Raw genomic sequence first — 21,638 nt, forward strand, 5'->3', positions numbered from 1 at the left:
AATGCAATTATCTAACCAACCAATCACATGGCAGTTGCTTCAATGCATTTAGGGGTGTGGTCCTGGTCAAGACAATCTCCTGAACTCCAAACTGAATGTCTGAATGGGAAAGAAAGGTGATTTAAGCATTTTTGAGCATGGCATGGTTGTTGGTGCCAGACGGGCCGGTCTGAGTATTTCACAATCTGCTCAGTTACTGGGATTTTCACGCACAACCATTTCTAGGGTTTACAAAGAATGGTGTGAAAAGGGAAAAACATCCAGTATGCGGCAGTCCTGTGGGCGAAAATGCCTTGTTGATGCTAGAGGTCAGAGGAGAATGGGCCGACTGATTCAAGCTGATAGAAGAGCAACTTTGACTGAAATAAGCACTCGTTACAACCGAGGTATGCAGCAAAGCATTTGTGAAGCCACAACACGTACTACCTTGAGGCGGATGGGCTACAACAGCAGAAGACCCCACCGGGTACCACTCATCTCCACTACAAATAGGAAAAAGAGGCTACAATTTGCACAAGCTCACCAAAATTGGACAAAATTGGACTGGAAAAATGTTGCCTGGTCTGATGAGTCTCGATTTCTGTTGAGACATTCAGATGGTAGAGTCAGAATTTGGCGTAAACAGAATGAGAACATGGATCCATCATGCCTTGTTACCACTGTGCAGGCTGGTGGTGATGGTGTAATGGTGTGGGGGATGTTTTCTTGGCACACTTTAGGCCCCTTAGTGCCAATTGGGCATCGTTTAAATGCCACGGCCTACCTGAGCATTGTTTCTGACCATGTCCATCCCTTTATGACCACCATGTACCCATCCTCTGATGGCTACGTCCAGCAGGATAATGCACCATGTCACAAAGGTCGCATCATTTCAAATTGGTTTCTTGAACATGACAATGAGTTCACTTTACTAAACTGGCCCCCACAGTCACCAGATCTCAACCCAATAGAGCATCTTTGGGATGTGGTGGAACGGGAGCTTCGTGCCCTGGATGTGCATCCCACAAATCTCCATCAACTGCAAGATGCTATCCTATCAATATGGGCCAACATTTCTAAAGAATGCTTTCAGCACCTTGTTGAATCAATGCTACGTAGAATTAAGGCAGTTCTGAAGGCGAAAGGGGGTCAAACACAGTATTAGTATGGTGTTCCTAATAATCCTTTAGGTTAGTGTATATATATATATATATATATATATATATATATATGTATAATATAAAGTAATTGACAGATTAAACCACATTGCATACAATAAAATTCACCACACATAGGTATATGGGTGTTAGTGTTAATGCAGACATATAATCAAAGACCAACTTTTGTAACCTTCACACTTAGCAACATCAGCGTGAAGACTTTGCTGAAGAATAAACGAATTACTGAAATGAGTTTATGTGTTTTTGAACCTTTATATTCAAATTATTAAGGACTCAAATGTAGTTTATTCTCAAGCTTAGCCTGTCAGATGCAGCTGAATAAGAATGAAGTAGTGACCTCTTGTGGTTGAAAGATGCCATAGATGTGTTATATTTTTATGTTTGCATTGTTGTAGCAAGTGGTAAAATCCTTTTAGTTGTGTGTATTTGTATGTGTCCTCTGTCTTACAAAAAGTAAAAGACTATTCCTGTTAAAATTGTTATAAAGATGTTTTAAAAATACTTTTGATCCTGCTCATGTCAGCTTAATTTGGCCATCTGGTCCAAGGTTCCATAATCCTGGTTTTAAAACCATGAAAAAGTGAATAAGTCCTAGAAGGAAAAAGTTGATACTGCATCACAAATTCTTGGGAGAAAAATATAGGCCTATCATATTGACCAAATATTTTACATTGTCGATTTTCAACTGTAATCTTTGTAGCTCTCAGAGGTTGTGAAATTGGAAGGAAAAAAACTGTTATACAAAAAACTTTAAAATTGACATCCACAGATTTATCTGTCCTGTTTTGATTTTTTTTCAAATCAACACTGGTTTAAAAAGTCAGAAACTCAGTGCATGATGGGTAAAAGATAAACATTGTGTGGCTCATTCATGCAGAGCAATGCAAAGTTTTGATATTTTGAATTGAAGTGCTGAAGTGTGATTGGCTTGCGAAAAGTATTTTAAGCCTTTTTATTATGGTAGCACTTCTATTTCTTGGTACCTTTTATTTGCAACACTATTGGTCTGAATTGAAATATCGCTTTAAGAATGAGCCTCAGGGGGCTGCCATCTACATTTCACCAACTTACAGCTGTTTCTTTATAACAGCAGGTGTCAGAGCTGAATGTGTAGGAGATGAAATTCAATTGCCTTCATCCAGCCTCCATTTCTCCTGATGTCGTCAACTCATAAATAATTTGCATTGATTAAAGTGGGAATGGTTTTTATTTCACTGTGAAATGTGCCATTTCACTTTGCCAGACACGCTGATCGATCAAGCAACATTCTATCGTTTGACTACAGCAGATTCACTGGATTTGCTCCCAGACTGTAGTAGACTTCTGGGAGAATTTTTGTAAGAATATGTAATTACGACATGACACCAAAGGTCCTGGAACAAAACAAATAAATAAAAAAGAAAGCCATTGATAGTGTATTTAATAGGGTGGAGACCCACTCTTTGGCTTAATTCACATGATTTATTGACGGAAAGGCATTGTATATACAGTGAAGAGGGATACAGTGCCAATTCTCCCACAGAGCAGTTTCTACTAGATTAAGAGATGTTGGTTTCTTCAGCTTAGATGTGTTCTAGATTGGGGTCAGGTCATGTTTTTAGTGGTTTCCCTGAGCTACTGTGTTACCTTCAAAGTTTTGTGACAATACGCATTATGGTGTTGGCAGAAGTACAAGCCTTCTCCATTTATTATGATTTATTATTTATTATTACATTTATTATAAGGCAGCAGGTTTTGCTCAATCCCAACTGCCACAAAGAATGCACATTACATATTACAATAAGTGCATACATAAATACTATACACAATATAAGTATTAATCAAATTGAATGAACTAAAATTGAGTAAAAAAATACAGTGCAAAATTATGTTAAGGGGTGCTTCATATACAAGCAGCAATGTGGAATAGTTACAGCAGTACGGTGTGCATTGCGGTCAGAGCAGCCATAATTACGAATAACACAGAAGCAGTGGCTGTAAGTCGCTTTACATTTTCATCCGATGTGCATAAACCGATTCAGGAGCAAGGTGGGCCGCAGATGATCAGCCAGTGAATGTGCAACAGCCAAGGTGTTATTATTCACAGGCCTCTATCACCACAGATGAGTCTGCAGAGCCAACACTCTTTATACATAAATGTTCCTTAAAGCTGTACTGCTGGAAATACATATAAAAAAAGTATTTGTATAGTTTAATATTTAATGGTGTCCCTATTGTTTTCAAAGGAGATGCCGCAGTTCGCTGCGAGCAGCTGGATCAGCTCCTGGCCTGGCTGTCAGAGTTTCGGAAATCTACCTCCCATCCCAATGGGGCGCAGGGGCCCGAGGATCAGGTGGCATTCGATGTGATTTTGGGGGACCTCAATTTCGACAACTGCTCCTCAGGTGAGCGGAGCTGCAATGCAGTGCAGAGAGGCTGCGGCACAGGGAGGTTCAATATTCCTGTTCTCCAGGGGACGCACTCTTAGAGAACCGTGCCTCCCCAAGGCAGTGTGCTGAGCTGGTACCTCATCTAACTGTAAATTAAAAACAAAAAAACAACAAAAGAAACAGGCCACTGTAGCACAATGAAGCAGGTGAGGTTTTACTGTCTGTGCAATTAGTTTATTTATCTCTTCTGCTTTAAAAATCAAAAAATTACCATTTCTAATCAGTATAGATATACTATATACAGTGAGGGAAAAAAGTATTTGATCCCCTGCTGATTTTGTACGTTTGCCCACTGACAAAGAAATTATCAGTCTATAATTTTAATGGTAGGTGTATTTTAACTGTGAGAGACAGAATAACAACAAAAAAATCCAGAAAAACACATTTCAAAAAAGTTATAAATTGATTTGCATGTTAATGAGAGAAATAAGTATTTGATTCCCTATCAATCAGCAAGATTTCTGGCTCCCAGGTGTCTTTTATACAGGTAACGAGCTGAGATTAGGAGCACTCTCTTAAAGGGAGAGCTCCTAATCTCAGCTCGTTACCTGTATAAAAGACACCTGTCCACAGAAGCAATCAATCAATCAGATTCCAAACTCTCCACCATGGCCAAGACCAAAGAGCTGTCCAAGGATGTCAGGGACAAGATTGTAGACCTACACAAGGCTGGAATGGGCTACAAGACCATCGCCAAGCAGCTTGGTGAGAAGGTGACAACAGTTGGTGCGATTATTCACAAATGGAAGAAACACAAAATAACTGTCAGTCTCCCTCGGTCTGGGGCTCCATGCAAGATCTCACCTCGTGGAGTTTCAATGATCATGAGAACGGTGAGGAATCAGCCCAGAACTACACGGGAGGATCTTGTTAATGATCTCAAGGCAGCTGGGACCATAGTCACCAAGAAAACAATTGGTAACACACTACGCCGTGAAGGACTGAAATCCTGCAGCGCCCGCTAGGTCCCCCTGCTCAAGAAAGCACATGTACAGGCCCTTCTGAAGTTTGCCAATGAACATCTGAATGATTCAGAGGAGAACTGGATGAAAGTGTTGTGGTCAGATGAGACCAAAATCGAGCTCCTTGGCATCAACTCAACTCGCCGTGTTTGGAGGAGGAGGAATGACCCCAAGAACACCATCCCCACCGTCAAACATGGAGGTGGAAACATTATGCTTTGGGGTGTTTTTTCTGCTAGGGGACAGGACAACTGCACCGCATCAAAGGGACGATTGACGGGGCCATGTACCGTCAAATCTTGGGTGAGAACCTCCTTCCCTCAGCCAGGGCATTGAAAATGGGTCGTGGATGGGTATTCCAGCATGACAATGACCCAAAACACACAGCCAAGGCAACAAAGGAGTGGCTCAAGAAGAAGCACATTAAGGTCCTGGAGTGGCCTAGCCAGTCTCCAGACCTTAATCCCATAGAAAATCTGTGGAGGGAGCTGAAGGTTCGAGTTGCCAAACGTCAGCCATGAAACCTTAATGACTTTGAGAGGATCTGCAAAGAGGAGTGGGACAAAATCCCTCCTGAGATGTGCAAACTTGGTGGCCAACTACAAGAAACGTCTGACCTCTGTGATTGCCAACAAGGGTTTTGCCACCAAGTACTAAGTCGAAGGGGTCAAATACTTATTTCCCTCATTAACATGCAAATCAATTTATAACTTTTTTGAAATGTGTTTTTCTGGATTTTGTTGTTGTTATACTGTCTCTCACTGTTAAAATACACCTACCATTAAAATTATAGACTGATCATTTGTCAGTGGGCAAATGTACAAAATCAGCAGGGGATCAAATACTTTTTTCCCTCACTGTAAGCTTTCAGTGACACCTGTACACCACTCATCTAAAGTCATCTCTCTCCACAGAGGACAAGTTGGAACAGCAGCACAGTCTGTTCACACACTACAAGGACCCCTGCCGCCTGGGCCCGGGCGAGGAGAAGCCCTGGACTGTGGGTGAGTTTGGATGGCCAAGGCTGTAGCTCGGAACAGGGATCCCACCTGTTGGGCAAAACATGGAAAATAAATATCTTCATTTTAAAATGTCCTATGATGGTCATGGGAGCCAAAGGCACAAATGTAGAGCAATAGAATGAGTGCTGTCTTAAATGTTAATTGTTGACCACTTTCAAAGGTCTTTGCTCCACCCTGTGCAACTCAATTTTCATTTCAGCTAAACACCAGAGAGCAAGAACTCAGTAAACTCTTTTGCCATGTCTTCAAGGTCTGCCTCTCTCTCTTAAGATGTCCGTTGTAACCCTCCAGACTTCTCATATCTGACATGTCTTTTTTCACAGGGACTCTGCTGCACCCCACTGGGCTATATGATGAAGAGGTCAGCTCTCCAGAAAGTCTTCAGAAGTGAGTCCCTCACACTGTTTAGCAGTCCTTACCCATATTTCTCATCAAAGGCATATCTAAAGATTTGAGATGGTCTTATCATTGCATGTTGTAATGCACACACGTGTGGTTTATTGGCTCACCAGCTGTACCCATGTGAATAACAGCCACAGCCTGCATTGATTAAATTTTTCCGCTGCATTTTGGATCACATGTGGTTGCTGCTCATAAAACTTGCTGGAATTACAGGAAAGGTTCAGCTGAGGAATTCCAATTCTTAAACATGGCAACAAAGCACACAGGAATACAAAAGCTGTTCATGAATTTTATTGTTAGGAAAGCTCCATTTATATAGCATGGATTGTTCTTCTTTAAAACTTCAGTTTGTTGTCCATACTTATTTGCATTAGACAGAAACAGCATTTATTACATATTGAGGAAAACACAAAACCTCAGGCACAAAACCTATGTGCAGTACATAAAATATATTTTAGGGTCTTCCTTTTCTTCCTGCAGAGTCATGGAGAATGAAGAGGGCAGGAAAGAGTATTTGGTATACCCCAACAGCAAGAACAACTGCTCCAATCAAAAGGGCCGGAAGATACCACTCAAGGGCAGCGGGAGGAGAATCGACTATATCCTGTACACTGAGGAAGGACTGCAGCAGGACTGGAAAGTGGTATGTCCCATTTGTGATTGTGATCAAATCACTTGTGCTAATCTCACTGCTCCGTGGCTTAGAAACCACATGTGTAGCTGATTGTATTCAGATTAGGACATATTCAGTCTTCCCTATGATGTGTGAAAGAAAATTTCAGGAATTTGTCATTGGAAACAGAATATTTTGGCATCTTACCAAAAAAAAAAAGTGCACACCTCTTTTTTTCATATAAATGTCCTACACAGAACTTATATCACTCCATATAAATCGTTTTCAAAAATAACTAATAAATAAATAATACAAAATATATACTGATAGATATGCTGTGACACAGAATGAGTATGTGCATCTGTGATCATTCCCAAGGGCTTATGTGTCTTGTGAACATCTACTGTCTATTTTCATTTTGTGTGTTTTGAGAGGTATACAAACGTAAATGATTTACAAATGATTTATCCTTTCTTAATTGTATTTCAATAAGAATGGCCAGGTTCATTTGACTTTGTGTGAAAATGAACTGTTATTCTAAATAACAGGGGTGATCACGTGAAATGAGGCTGTCAGACCGACTGTCCTCTCACTGTAGACCCGTGGGTGTTTTTGAGAGAACAATGGTTGCCTGCTCAAACCTTCATTCCTCTCAGCCACTGCTTGTGATCACAGGCAGGTCTGGCACAAACTGTCTTGATTGCTGTATCCACTCAGACCATGATTACAATTATCAGTGGTTTTGATTTCTCCTGCTTTTTCAACACACAGTATCTCTAACCTTCTAATCTCTTAGGGATTGCACTGCCCTCTAGAGAAATAAAAGTACAATAACACAACTCTCTGTTTTCATTCCTGTTCTTATAATGTCAAAGTGGCTGCAGCCTTTATCAGAAGTGATTTAATGTTAGTAACATAACCCACTTATATAAAATTGACCATTTTAAAGTATCATATCTTAAAGTATAATGTATCTTTAAGTGGAATAGTTAAATAAAATGCAGGATTTAGTGTTCAACTAATAGCTGCTTTCACAGACCTTGATTAGAACAAGTCTTGGATAACTCTACCTAAAATAACATTCGATAGTCCCAGTGCTGCTCTGGGTTTGTGAAACCAGCCCAAAGTATTACAGCAAAGCAGTTAAAGATGCACTGATCTGTCACCTCTTTTTTTCCTATCAGGATGTGGAAGAGTTCAGCTTTATCACTCAGCTGGCTGGACTCACTGACCACCTGGCCATCTCGATGCGACTAACTGTGTCCACGGGAGAGGAAGAGTCATAATGAGACAGAGACCCAGATGGAACCATGGAGAGAGAGAGAGAGAGAGAGAGAGAGAGAGAGAGAGAGACAGGGCAGAAAGCATGGGGCATACAGGACCTCCAGAGGAGAAGGAGAGGGAGAGAGAGGGAAGTTGGGGTTTTGGTGAACAGGTCCCACCACCTTACTGCCAGTCTTTGCTTGTGAGCCTCTCCTCTGGGCTGCGGGTCAATTTTTTATTAAAAAACAACAACAAATCAAAACAAAAAACAAAGTGAACTTTATGAGGACGAGTGAAGAGGACCAGCAGGGTCGCCCATTCCTGCCAGACCCTTAACTCTTTTCTCTGACTGCTCACCCTGAGCTGAAAGACATAACTCACCATGGATCAGTGCCATTCTTATTTACATAAATTATTTTGTTTTCTACCAGTATATAGCACAATTTAGTTCGTAAGACATCGGTGATTCAATGTGTCATGCCATGTTGTCTTTTTCTCCCACTTCTGTCCTTATTTCTTTCTAGCACACAAGTGAGAATTATCTTTCCTTTTCCATGACGTTTCTTGGATGATAATGGGAAGGCATCAATGTTTTAATGCTCGCATGGCGTGCACGGTGGGAATGAACTGAAATGACAGCTGCATGAAACTCACAAGAAGCCACACAGTACAAACTTTTCCCAGCAACTGGAATTTTCCCTTTTTTAACATTTGTTGAGCAGTAGAGGAGGGAAAAAAAATCCTTCGACTCATGCTTTCTTATTGGCTTATTACAGTGAGGGTCCTCCTCTCACTCTCTTCTCCCCCTTTCAATTAATCTTCTTTGCAAAGTGTCTTTTTTTCTAAGGTCTTTCTAAGGTTTCTAATATTACCTCACTGTCTTTGTAGGAAATGTATATACATATGTATACTGGTATATATTCTTTTATTGTATTCTGACATCCCACTGCTTTGAAAATCACAATTTGGGTTTTGTACAGTGTTTTAACTGCCATGCTGAGTGTCAAAACAGGAAGAAACAAAGTGGTTTGGTTTCTCTTCTCAGTATTGTACTGGAAACGTACACCCCACGGCTTCAATCATAAAGGCTCAGAGCACTTTTTTTTTCTGAACTTTGTGCTTGCCCTGTAGACAGTGAGTTGTCCATTGGGCTTGAATTGAGCTGTACGTGCCTGGCCCCTTAAATCCTAATATGCCTTTAGTTTGTTACACTGGTTGTAATGGTTATTTGGATGGGCAGTCAGTTCAGAAGATCATTCTGTAGATAATCAGTTAGCTTTCATTCTCTTTGGCTTACATGTGGATTGCATTGCAGAGGAGAGGTTGGACAGTCCACATTTGTTTGGAGAAATAACTGGTTCAGCAAGTCAAAACTGTTGCTGCTGCACCCTTTTTTCTCAACTAAGAGTCAACTGAAATATGAATGTTCCTCTTGTGAATGCCATTAGCATGCCATGAAACTCCTACCTGGTGGGAATGCGCTTTCTAGAATCTGATTCGAATCCAGATGCCCTCAACTCTGATTGCATTTTGCAAATGGGTGAGTTTATAACAACTTCTCTTTTCGTTCTTTCTTACTTCTATTTTGCTTTCTTTCTTTCTTTTCATTAATTAAACAGTATTTTAGCAGCACGTTTTTTTTTTATAAAAGTTGAAAGCCTTTTGCTGAATATCAGTAGTGAAAATGCCCTTATGCCCCTTCCAGTATTCTTGCGGTTGCAGCATTTTAACCTTTCCAAATAAGCCCTCAACACTGTCATGAAGTACCATCACAAATAATGCTGTCCCGTTTATGTGGGAAGGATGTTCCAACTTCTGGTTATGAATACATGAATTGTTGTTGAAAAGGTTTGCACCTGTAATATTCCTGTCAATATGTTACTACAGACAGAATTTTTAATATTTCCAGGCACTAATGAGTAATTGTTTTATTTTTTATTTTATTATTATTATTATTATTATTATTATTATTATTATTATTAAGCTAGTAATAATACTATGCATTATAATCTGTTTTATTGGAAGTTATACAAAAGTTAGCTGACTTTATGCAGTTGAAGAATGCAAGTTGTGAGGCGAGATTCAGAAACTGTATCTTGTGAAAATACACCACAAGAACCACAGATCATCTTTTTTGTTTTTGGTTTCTGCTTTCTGTTTTTCATTTTTTTTCATTTTTTGCTTTGTTGTTTAAATTTTGGGCTTGATATCTATTTGTGTTCAGGAACTACAGCATAGTCACTCACACTGTTTCTATTTATAGCATACAACTGTTAACACTATGATTAGGACACAGTCATAGGGACCAATGCTGACATTTTTACTTTCCGACACTGTGTGACATTTTCTCTAAATGAAATTGTATTTTCTAAAACAAGAAGGGACGTCATACAAAACTGTTCATAAGCAGAATAAGCACCAGATAGTTAGAAGGAGGGTTGGAATATTCTTTATATTCTTGGTTGTGAGGTTTGTCCAAATGCCTTTTTCTAACCTCACAAATCATAGCTACTGTTGAAGTGGAGCTAACTGTTTTAAAAGTACATGTCTGAATGTTTTTTAATGCATTTTGTGGCTGATTTTCAATACTGCATCAGACCATTCACTTTATTTGTGGTTGAATAGGAAGAAAGAAGCAGGATTAAAACGAAAGAAGTTGTAATATAATTTTAAAAACTAAAAATCTCTCTGCCAGCATGAATATTTGATGCATCCCGAGCAAACAACTGATACATTCCCAGTAGAATTGTGACACACCTGTCAATCACAAAGGACAAAGCCAGTGCTTGATGGTAGGATTCCATTGGAAACCACAACCCTCTAGCAAACAAATAACAGACATCAAGTAGTGGGCTTGTTATTTTGTAATTGGTGAGTGTGTGTGTCTTGAACTTTTCTAATCCTTAGCATTGTTTACTAACATGTGGTCAGGCCAACACACTCCTACTGTGTCAAGGATATTTACTGTATTAGGTTAATTAGATGCACAGAGGTCTTTACTAGATATTGAAATGGGAACAGTTTGTAATTATCTCCATTGAGGTACAGGGAGACATTTGAAAGTACATTTATAGTTCCAAGTGTATTAAAAGAACACAAGAGGGTCTCCCATTGAAAGCCTCCATCTCAGAGTTGTGGCTCACTTCTTTGTAGCCCAGAAATTGCTGGTTCAAATCCAGGTTTTTGCACTGGCCAGGCAGAGCCCCAGTAAGCTTGTGGTGTTATTTCAGTGGCTGCAGTGTCTTTATCTCCACCCCTGCAGTTTTGTGTTCCTGGTTTGTGATGGGAAACAAATGAGATGGTGTGCATGTACGCGTGCTGTCCTCTTTTCTCCTAGGCTGATTGTTTGACTAGTAATTGATTATTCTAAATTGCCTGATTTAAAAGGCAGGAATAAAACCCATACAAAAATTATTTGGGGATGCCACCACTGCAGACAGGATAACTGAAACACTGTAAACTCTGTGAGAGGGGCTTTAAATTCCTTAGTCATTAAAACCTTGCAATGTGTTACTCGCTGTGGCTCTCTACCACTCACTACAGTATCTTTGCCTTTGAAATAAAACTGTTTATTATTTTAGTTTTTAATTAATCTGTTTCTTTTCCTCAGAACATCTTCGGCTTTTATTGCCTGATATCAGTTTGCGGGTGTGTGCTTGAGCTGCTCTAGGGTAGTATTAGGAAATCAAACTATGCCATAGATGATGGCTTTGCTGGAGACATCAAGGTGTCTTGATATATTATGCAGCATGCATATCAGCTCAAATTACCCTGCCGTCTCGAACCCCCAATCTATAGTATAAGAACTGCCAGCAATGGGAAACAATTCTACCTGCATCTACCACTGTCATCTGCCCAGCGGTTCCTCCCATAGTTCCCGGCAATAACAGGCCCCGGATGGACTGAGACCTGGGCTGCTGCACATTGTGCCAGTTGTGCGTCCTGCATGCTCTATGTACAACACATTACATGGCTTTCATTCTTTCCCCAGGATACTGTAGCATATCTTTCTTTTTTCTGTTATTTTTTATTTTTTAAATGATGTTGGTCAGGATAGTCAAGAGCGACTTTGTTTAGGGAGACACGCAGTGATGTTTTCTACAGCTGCTCGTTCTATAAAAGTATATTTCTTCTGCTTTTTAAAAACGTCCTCTTTGAAGCTGTGTCTGTGTCGTTTCTTTGAATTCTGTCTGTTTTCAGGTCATACCCCCTTATCTCAACTTAGGAACATTGTCCAGACAGACACTGATATCTAAAGATGAAATGAAATCAACATATCAGCATTTCTCCGTGATCACATTTTGATTCTCCCATAACTCTAGGAATTCAGGAGGAAGTCTAGAAGTACACAAGCTATACCTGCTGAGGACACTTGAGGGCAGTAGGGTTTCCTGTAGAAACTATGCTCTGGAGTAGCTTCTGTGTGTGACATCACAGCTCTTTATTCCCTGATCCTGTTCGATGTAGAGGTTCTTTAATCATTACTAACTTCCTAAGATGAGAAAGAATAAAAAAGTCATCATGATGACTTATAATGTTATTATAAAGGCCCAAACATAATTGGCGTAATGGTTTTATTATTTTATATTGACTTCATGTTCATGTTCATTCATTCATAAACTTAATTTTCTAACATGCACACACACACACACACACACGCACATGCACACACACACACACACACACACACACACACACACACTGAAATACTAGTATATTTCAGGCACTTCAGCAGGTGAGTGAACAGAATAAAGTAAAAGGGGATGTAAGCCAAATGGTTTTCAAATTTGTATGGCTTTGGAGTTCCAGAAAAAAAGGAAAAAAATACTTTGTTCTTGCTGTTCTATGAAAGAATGTATCTAATTTTACAATGGCTTGAAAATTCCCAGCTAATCAGAAGAAGGAAGGAAACCAGATATATTTTGCCGATGCAGAACAGATGAAGAGCACAGCTAGTGCTGTGAGCCAAATTCTGTGTTAATGTCTTCCTCTGGAATCATGCTGTAATACTTTAAAAAGGAAAACAGCAGTAACTTTCACTACATTTTTCTCTGAAGACTCAGAGCTGGCTGTTGATCTTGCAAGTGTAGATCAGTTGACGTGTTGGCTGTGTGTTTTTAGAAAATTAATGAAAAGACATTCAAAAGGCAGGTTCAATTTTGAGAATTGTACAGGAATTACACTGCTAATCACTGCTGTGCTATGGCCTGGCCAGTGCTAGACTATTAACTTTATTGAGCATATAGTTTCCCAGTAAGAATGAGCAAAGTTAAAAAACAATAGAAAGTAAAGCTCTTGAACACTGTTCACCACACCACTGAGAAAGAACACTATTAATTCAGAGCATGTCAAGTCAAGGCCATTACAGATATATCACTAAAATCCTTGGGTGGAAGAAATATGTATCCAGTTCTTGTCCCTTAATGCAGCACAACAAAGTGTTGAGAACTTCTCTATGATTCTCCCTTGTAATTCCAATCCCAATAGTAACCAATGAAAAAATGGGATGTCCAACACTGACACGGGACGGGAAACAATATTATATATTTATAATATTAAACTATGATTTTTAATGCAAATATTGTGTGTATGTGGTTTACTGCTGTGATAGTGGTCATCTCCATAGGATACTGTGTGGAGTATTATCAGCTTTTTGAATGTTTGCTTTGTGTTGAGCATTACCAGCTATTTGAAAGATAATACCTGATGAATACCAATGTACTGACTAAGGTGGCTCTGATGTGCAAAACACATCAACAAATGAAAAACACACCACCAAAAAATAAAACAAATTTAAATAATAAAACAGTGTAGGACAAGCAAAGCAGTCATTACCAAGTTTCCAAGTAGAAAAAAGCACATATTCCAGATATACCTGCACATATAATATAAATACCACAAAATAAATATATACAGTATGTTTCATGATTCATGCTACAAACCGCTTTCAGTCTACTAGTTACTGATATTGGTAACAATTTAGTTTAAAGGACACAAATTGCAATGAATACATGTATAGGGTATAATAACTGTATAATAAGCAAGCTATTAACTTAATTCTTAACATATAATGGATTTATGTGTGAGAAAAATGGACCATGTATTAATCAGATACAATTATGAATTAGTAGAAGCTGGTTACTATCAGGTTATTCAAAATTTTCTGAATGTATTAATTTATACAAATGTATATAAATGTACCCTAATCTAAAGTGCTACCTTGATACCACCTCACTGCTAACCTGCAGGGAAGAGAAATACTCTCAAACAGACAAGGTGAATCTATTAGATCCTATTGGATTATGCTGCAAGTGATTTTCAGTTTGTGCCCCCAAACAGAGTACAGGTCACACAATGCTTAATTTATCTAGAATATATCTAGGCCTAGGAGTTGAATGTTACACTTTTCTAAAACCTCTGTGGTAGAGAAAATATGCTGAGCCTGTCTGGCAGATGCAGCAGCTTTCATACATCTAAACTTTCTCTGCTGTTTCCAGGGACTCTTCCAGATCGCAGATGTCATGTCAGTTTGGGGGTATTTCATGGAAAGCACAGTAAACAAAAGTTAAACAAAGGAGCATGTTTTAACCTGACTTTCTGCGAAACTTGCAACCCAGGGCCTGCAAGTGGTTTCTCCGGTGGTTGAACACTGAACAGTTAAAAAAAAACCTTGGTAATTTCCTCAAATGAGTCACACTTCCGCTTTTTATTAAAAATAGCTGTTTACCACAGAAACCAGTGAGCTGAAACTTGATCTCAGTGGAAGATAAAGTTTGGGGAGGGGAGCATGCGGGGTGAAAGTTATACAAGCTGTGTCCTGCTTTGAAGTAAAATATATTTAGACCTATTTCTCTGATTAACTCTATAATTGAGTTATCTGATTGAGTCACCAGTTTTAACCAAATTATAGAGTTAAGCAAAGATGACTCCCCTCTTGTTATCTATGATTAAAAAAAAAAAAATTCTTCCCCTCTGCAACCAACAACAGATTTCATGATAGCTGGGAATATGAATGAGTGTCACTTTTTCATTTAATTCCTGTAATTTGAAGCTTCTGAATGGGCAGTGGGAGATAAAGGAGGAAAAGGACCACTACATGTTTAATGTAGAATGGGACATTATAGAAGGATTTGGGTATTTTCAAGCGTAATTGCTCCATATTCATGAAGCTTTAAAGTCAAACCATTGTCCCAAATTAAAACAGAAACCATTGTTTTCATTATGATATCTGTTAGACAAGCACCCTTTAAGAAGTAGGCGACTTTTCCCCACTTCATTGGGTTGTTTCCTCAAAAAATAGTTTTAATTTAGCATGAAGGTAAATGTTTCAGGATCATGTCCTTTGTGGCTTAAATTGCCTCTACCTTTACACAAGCCCAGGTTTGATTTAGGTTCAGTGAATCAGAAAGTCCCATTCAGGGCAATGCTGTTAATAATCTTATCAGGTATGACTGGCAGTGAGAGTCATTTTTTTAAATATAAGGACACAAAGAAAATAAATATGTATGCAGTCTTATGAGGGGCCCCAGGGCCCAAAGGTATTTGTTGTCTAAATCAAGTTACACTGTATGAAAACCAAGCATGCATATATTATTTACAAAATATATACACTGATCAGCCATAACATTATGACCACTGACAGGTGAAGTGAATAACACTGATAATCTCGTTATCATGGCACCTGTCAGTGGGTGGGATATATTAGGCAGCAAGTGAACATTTTGTCCTCAAAATTGATGTGTTAGAAGCAGGAAAAATGGGCAAGCGTAAGGATCTGAGTGACTTTGACAAGGGCCAAATTGTGATGGCTAGACGACTTGGTCAGAGCATCTCCAAAACTGCAGCTCTTGTGGGGTGTTCCCGGTCTGCAGTGGTCAGTACCTATCAAAAGTGGTCCAAGGAAGGAAAAGCGGTGAACCGGCAACAGGGTCATGGGCGGCCAAGGCTCATCGCTCATGGGGAGCGAAGGCTGGCCCGTGTGGTCTGATCCAACAGACGAGCTACTGTAGCTCAAATTGCTGAAAAAGTGAATGCTGGTTCTGATAGAAAGGTGTCAGAACACACAGTGCATTGCAGTTTGTTGCGTATGGGGCTGCGTAGCCGCAGACCAGTCAGGGTGCCCATGCTGACCCCTGTCCACTGCCGAAAGCACCTACAATGGGCACTTGAGCATCAGAACTGGACCAAGGAGCAATGGAGGAAGGTGGTCTTGTCTGATGAATCATGAGTTCAAGGTGTTCCCCAGATCTCAATCCAATGGAGTATCTATGTGCCAGGTACATTAAGTGCCATATGTGATATAATAGATACTGCCAGCATTGTAAAATTACAATGAATAATTATTTTATGTAATCCAATATAATGATTTTCAATAAGGCTTATTATGTTATCTTGTATATTGTGCTTTGTATGAACCACATTGTCTTAGACACATAAAAAAAAAAATATATATATATATATATATTATATAACTTGGCAGGCGTGACATTTAAAAGAGAAGCTGTAGAACAAAGCAAGTGGAACAATATGGGCTGATGGTGATGATATATAGATTATGAAGAAGTCAGAGGTTTTTCTGATTGCCATCCCTGCGCAGAAGGAATTACTTCAGACCTCAGAATAAGACGGTGTTAACCAAGTCTACCACAAGACAAGAGCCCTAGACAGGAAACTGGAGCACTGCCAACAGGTGTTGTATGTGATCTTTGCAAACCTGCCGCATGAAGTAATCACATTTTATGCAATATTGCCATAAATAGTCACAGCAATAGACAGAGGGCTGACAAATGAAAGGACAAACCCGAATAAATGAGTGGAGGAACATAACGAATGCAGATGTCTCCGCAGAGGTGTACTGCATGATACAATTAAGCAATAAAGCAATAAAAATTCAGTCCAGAGGCTCTGTTATGCTGTGGGGGGCATTTTCCAGGCATGATATGGTTGTTCTGAGTGATCACCTTTATCCTATGGTGAAGCATTTCTATCGTGATGGGAGTGGTCTCTTCCAGGATGACAATGCCCCCATCCACAGGGCACGAGGGCTCACTGAATGGTGTGATGAGTATGAAAATGATGTGAATCATATGCTATGGCCTTCACAGTCATCAGAATCTTAACCCATTTGAGCAGCTATGGGAGATTGTGGACCGATGTGTTAGACAGCACTCTCCACCACCATCATCAAAACACTAAATGAGGGAATATCTTTTGGAAGAATGGTGTTCCATCCCTCCAGTAGAGTCCAGAGACTCATAGAGCATTGAAGCTGTTCTGGTGGCTCGTGGTGCCCAACACCTTACTGAGACACTTTATGTTGGGTTTTCCTTTAATTTTTCACCCATTTGTATATAACATATATTTTTATATTCAAATAGAAAACCAGCATCAGCATTTTATAGAAGACAAATTCCAGAAGTATGATGCTGTCTCCACATTGGATTCAATAACATTTAAAAAACATCAACATAATATACACTCACCTAAAGGATTATTAGGAACACCTGTTCAATTTCTCATTAATGCAATTATCTAAACAACCAATCACATGGCAGTTGCTTCAATGCATTTAGGGGTGTGGTCCTGGTCAAGACAATCTCCTGAACTCCAAACTGAATGTCTGAATGGGAAAGAAAGGTGATTTAAGCAATTTTGAGCGTGGCATGGTTGTTGGTGCCAGACGGGCCGGTCTGAGTATTTCACAATCTGCTCAGTTACTGGGATTTTCACGCACAACCATTTCTAGGGTTTACAAAGAATGGTGTGAAAAGGGAAAAACATCCAGTATGCGGCAGTCCTGTGGGCGAAAATGCCTTGTTGATGCTAGAGGTCAGAGGAGAATGGGCCGACTGATTCAAGCTGATAGAAGAGCAACTTTGTCTGAAATAACCACTCGTTACAACCGAGGTATGCAGAAGCCACAACACGTACAACCTTGAGGCGGATGGGCTACAACAGCAGAAGACCCCACCGGGTACCACTCATCTCCACTACAAATAGGAAAAAGAGGCTACAATTTGAACAAGCTCACCAAAATTGGACAGTTGAAGACTGGAAAAATGTTGCCTGGTCTGATGAGTCTTGATTTGTGTTGAGACATTCAGATGGTAGAGTCAGAATTTGGCGTAAACAGAATGAGAACATGGATCCATCATGCCTTGTTACCACTGTGCAGGCTGGTGGTGGTGGTGTAATGGTGTGGGGGATGTTTTCTTGGCACACTTTAGGCCCCTTAGTGCCAATTGGGCATCGTTTAAATGCCACGGCCTACCTGAGCATTGTTTCTGACCATGTCCATCCCTTTATGACCACCATGTACCCATCCTCTGATGGCTACTTCCAGCAGGATAATGCACCATGTCACAAAGGTCGAATCATTTCAAATTGGTTTCTTGAACATGACAATGAGTTCACTGTACTAAACTGGCCCCCACAGTCACCAGATCTCAACCCAATAGAGCATCTTTGGGATGTGGTGGAACGGGAGCTTCGTGCCCTGGATGTGCATCCCACAAATCTCCATCAACTGCAAGATGCTATCCTATCAATATGGGCCAACATTTCTAAAAAATGCTTTCAGCACCTTGTTGAATCAATGCCATGTAGAATTAAGGCAGTTCTGAAGGCGAAAGGGGGTCAAACACAGTATGAGTATGGTGTTCCTAATAATCCTTTAGGTGAGTGTATATATATATGTGTGTGTGTGTGTGTGTGTTTTGGGTAGTGATGGATGCTTTGTAACTTTTGTACATTCTGGGTTGTGTGAATATACACTGGACAGATTTTTATTTGTAAAAACAGAACTTATATTACACAGGGTAGAAAATGGTAATCCTTCAAAAGCATTATTGTGTTTCTCTGTGTACTTACTGCTAATCTGAGGCATTTACATTTATTTTACATATTAACAGACAGAAGTTATAAAAAATAAAATAAAGCTTGTGAAACCTGTGGAGGCTTCTTTAATAGAGCCACACAGGAAATGCACAGTACAAAGTAATAGCTCTGACTCACCGTGCTGAATCACACTTTAAAGCATACCCCCTCACCTCGCAGAATGGACTTTTTAATGCTGAGGATTTTTGCTGTGAAAGCTTTTCACTGTATGTAACATAATAATTATGTTACCTGGAGGTGTCAAAGAACACAGAAATGCCAAAGCAACCCCACAGCCAACAGTAACAGTATAATTTGTTAACAAATTAATGTAATCTGTATAATAGTGTGGTGCTCCAAAATGTGCTTCTAATAGGCACCACTCTTAAGCACAATTCTAATTACTGTATAGCCTGCATATATAATGTATTTTTACAGAACTTTAGTTGCATAATATGCATTTATTCTATATTTTAATTTCTTTAATTTGGTTTTGTTTTGTTTTGGCTTTGTTATACAAACGTTTCTCTATATTATGAATATTGTACATTTTCCTACTGTAATTCATTTGTTTTTATTTGCAAATGCTTCGATAAAATTTTGTTTTTATTTAACAACATAACTTGTAATATTTTACTGGAGTAAGTTGTCTCGATCCTTAATCATAGATACAGTTGGATTCTTTATCTGTACATATTTCATGTCATTTGAGAAAGATGCATAGCTAGCACTATAATTTAAAACTGATTAATTCACATTGATTCACAAGGAAATAATATGAATGAATGTGAAATAGATATTTACTCAGTAACAAGACACAAGAAATCATGTGTTAGTTTAACAATAATTATTGTGGAATTACACACACTTATTATATAGTGTTATTAGTGTGTAATAAGCAGCATGTAGAGAAAAGAACATTTCAAAACTTCCATCCAAAAACTCAATATATCGAGTGCTCTCCCACAGAACTGTCTGATTGACAGTATGTATTTCAGGCTTGGTGTAGGCTGTCATGTTGTTTACACTCCCTGGTTTATTTAAGTTATTTTATGCATGGACAAATACTAAAGTTCTACAAGGGGTAGGGTATCCTGATCTTACTCCAGTTTAAGTCTAAGGAGCATGTCCTCATGGTCAATGATTTACTGTTCCCACAACTTCCTTTTGATCTGTGAGTTCATACTTTGCTGTGTGTTTGTGAAATGTCTAAGGGGCCTCTTGCTTAAGATGCTAAAACCCCTCTTTAAAATACTGACCACAAATGTGTCATGACTTCCACTTAAATCTGAAGCTGAAGTTGTATGTATACTCAACAAAAAAAAAAAACGTGCCTTTTTCAGGACACTGTATTTTAAAGATAATTTTGTAAAAATCCAAATAACTTTACAGATCTTTATTGTAAAGGGTTTAAACAATGTTTTCCATGCTTGTTCTATGAACCATAAACAATGAATGAACACGCACCTGTGGAACGGCCGTTAAGACACTAACAGCTTACAGACACAGTTAAGGTCACAGTTAAAAAAACTTAGGACACTAAAGAGACCTTTCTACTGACTCTGAAAAACACCAGGGTCCCTGCTCATCTGCGTGAAAGTGCCTTAGGCATGTTGCAAGGAGGCATGAGGACTGCAGATGTGGCCAGGGCAATATATTGCAATGTCTGTACGCCTAAGATAGCACTACAGGGAGACAGGAAGGACAGCTGATCATCCTCGCAGTGGCAGACCACGTGTAACAACACCTGCACAGGATTGGTCCATCCCAATATCACACCTGCGGGACAGGTACAGGATGGCAACAACAACTGCCCGAGTTACACCAGGAATGCACAATCCCTCCATCAGTGCTCAGACTGACCGCAATAGGCTGAGAGAGGCTGGACTGAGGGCTTGTAGGCCTGTTGTAAGGCAGGTCCTCACCAGACATCATCGGCAACAATGTCGCCTACAGGCACAAACCCACCTTTGATTTCCTGCAAGACAGGAATGCCAGTGTTGTGTCAGGGCCAGCGAAGAGCCGGATCTCAATCCCATTGAGCACGTCTGGGACCTGTTGGATCGGAGGGTGAGGGCTAGGGCCATTCCCCCAGAAATGTCCGGGAACTTGCAAGTGCCTTGGTGGAAGAGTGGGGTAACATCTCACAGCAAGAACTGGCAAATGTGGTGCAGTCCATGAGGAGGAGATGCACTGCAGTGCTTAATGCAGCTGGGGGCCACAGCAGACACTGACTGTGACTTTTGATTTTGACCCCCCCTTTGTTCAGGGACACATTATTCAATTTCTGTTAGTCACATGTCTGTGAAACTTGTTCAGTTTATGTCTTAGTTGTTGAATCCTTTTAGGTTCATACAAATATTTACACGTTAAGTTTGCTGAAAATAAAAGCAGTTAAAAATGAGAGGACGTTTCTTTTTTTGCTGAGTATATAATATGTGGGTGTCGATGTTAGACTGATTTGTATATGTTGTCTGATTCAAAACTCACAGTTCAAAGAGAGTTAATGTATTATGTCCATGGTAGGTCTCTACAATGTTTCAAATATGTATTCAAGCTGCTCAGGCTTTCCAGAGTTAACTGGTTCTTTTCTTTCTGCCCTTCTAAATCATACCTATGGAAGTAAGATTTAAACTACATTGTCACAGTGAGCCTAAAAGTAAATTTCCACTGATGGTAATAGCTGCTGTCTGATAGAGTGAAGAGAACAGTCGAGAATTTGTAAGTTAGCAACAGGTGCACTCAGCTACTCTAGGGTTCAACAATGTTTTGCTCTGTTTAGACACAGTTTAGTCACAGTTTACATAATTACTCATTGGTGTAGTCTTAGCATTCTGAAACTTGTTCTGAAAGTCAAAGCCACCAGTTTTTGCAAAACACGGGTCATAAGAAACGTGTAAAACCGAGTTTGA

At 39.5% G+C, this 21,638-nt stretch overlaps 1 protein-coding gene across 1 annotated transcript in view; it reads left to right on the top strand.

Moving 5' to 3' along the window:
* The window catches only part of smpd3 (sphingomyelin phosphodiesterase 3), a 61,421-nt gene extending 49,411 nt beyond the window's left edge, over window positions 1–12,010 (top strand). Inside the window, exons 4-8 of the mRNA XM_066713866.1 lie at window positions 3,386–3,544; window positions 5,466–5,555; window positions 5,897–5,960; window positions 6,456–6,618; window positions 7,773–12,010. Of these exons, the coding sequence (XP_066569963.1) occupies window positions 3,386–3,544; window positions 5,466–5,555; window positions 5,897–5,960; window positions 6,456–6,618; window positions 7,773–7,874 (578 nt within the window). The 3' untranslated portion in view covers window positions 7,875–12,010. The remainder of the gene's footprint in view (window positions 1–3,385; window positions 3,545–5,465; window positions 5,556–5,896; window positions 5,961–6,455; window positions 6,619–7,772) is intronic.
* Window positions 12,011–21,638: the final 9,628 nt, after the last annotated feature.

The sequence above is a fragment of the Amia ocellicauda genome, chromosome 9 (assembly GCF_036373705.1).
Source record: "Amia ocellicauda isolate fAmiCal2 chromosome 9, fAmiCal2.hap1, whole genome shotgun sequence".
NCBI lineage: Eukaryota > Metazoa > Chordata > Actinopteri > Amiiformes > Amiidae > Amia > Amia ocellicauda.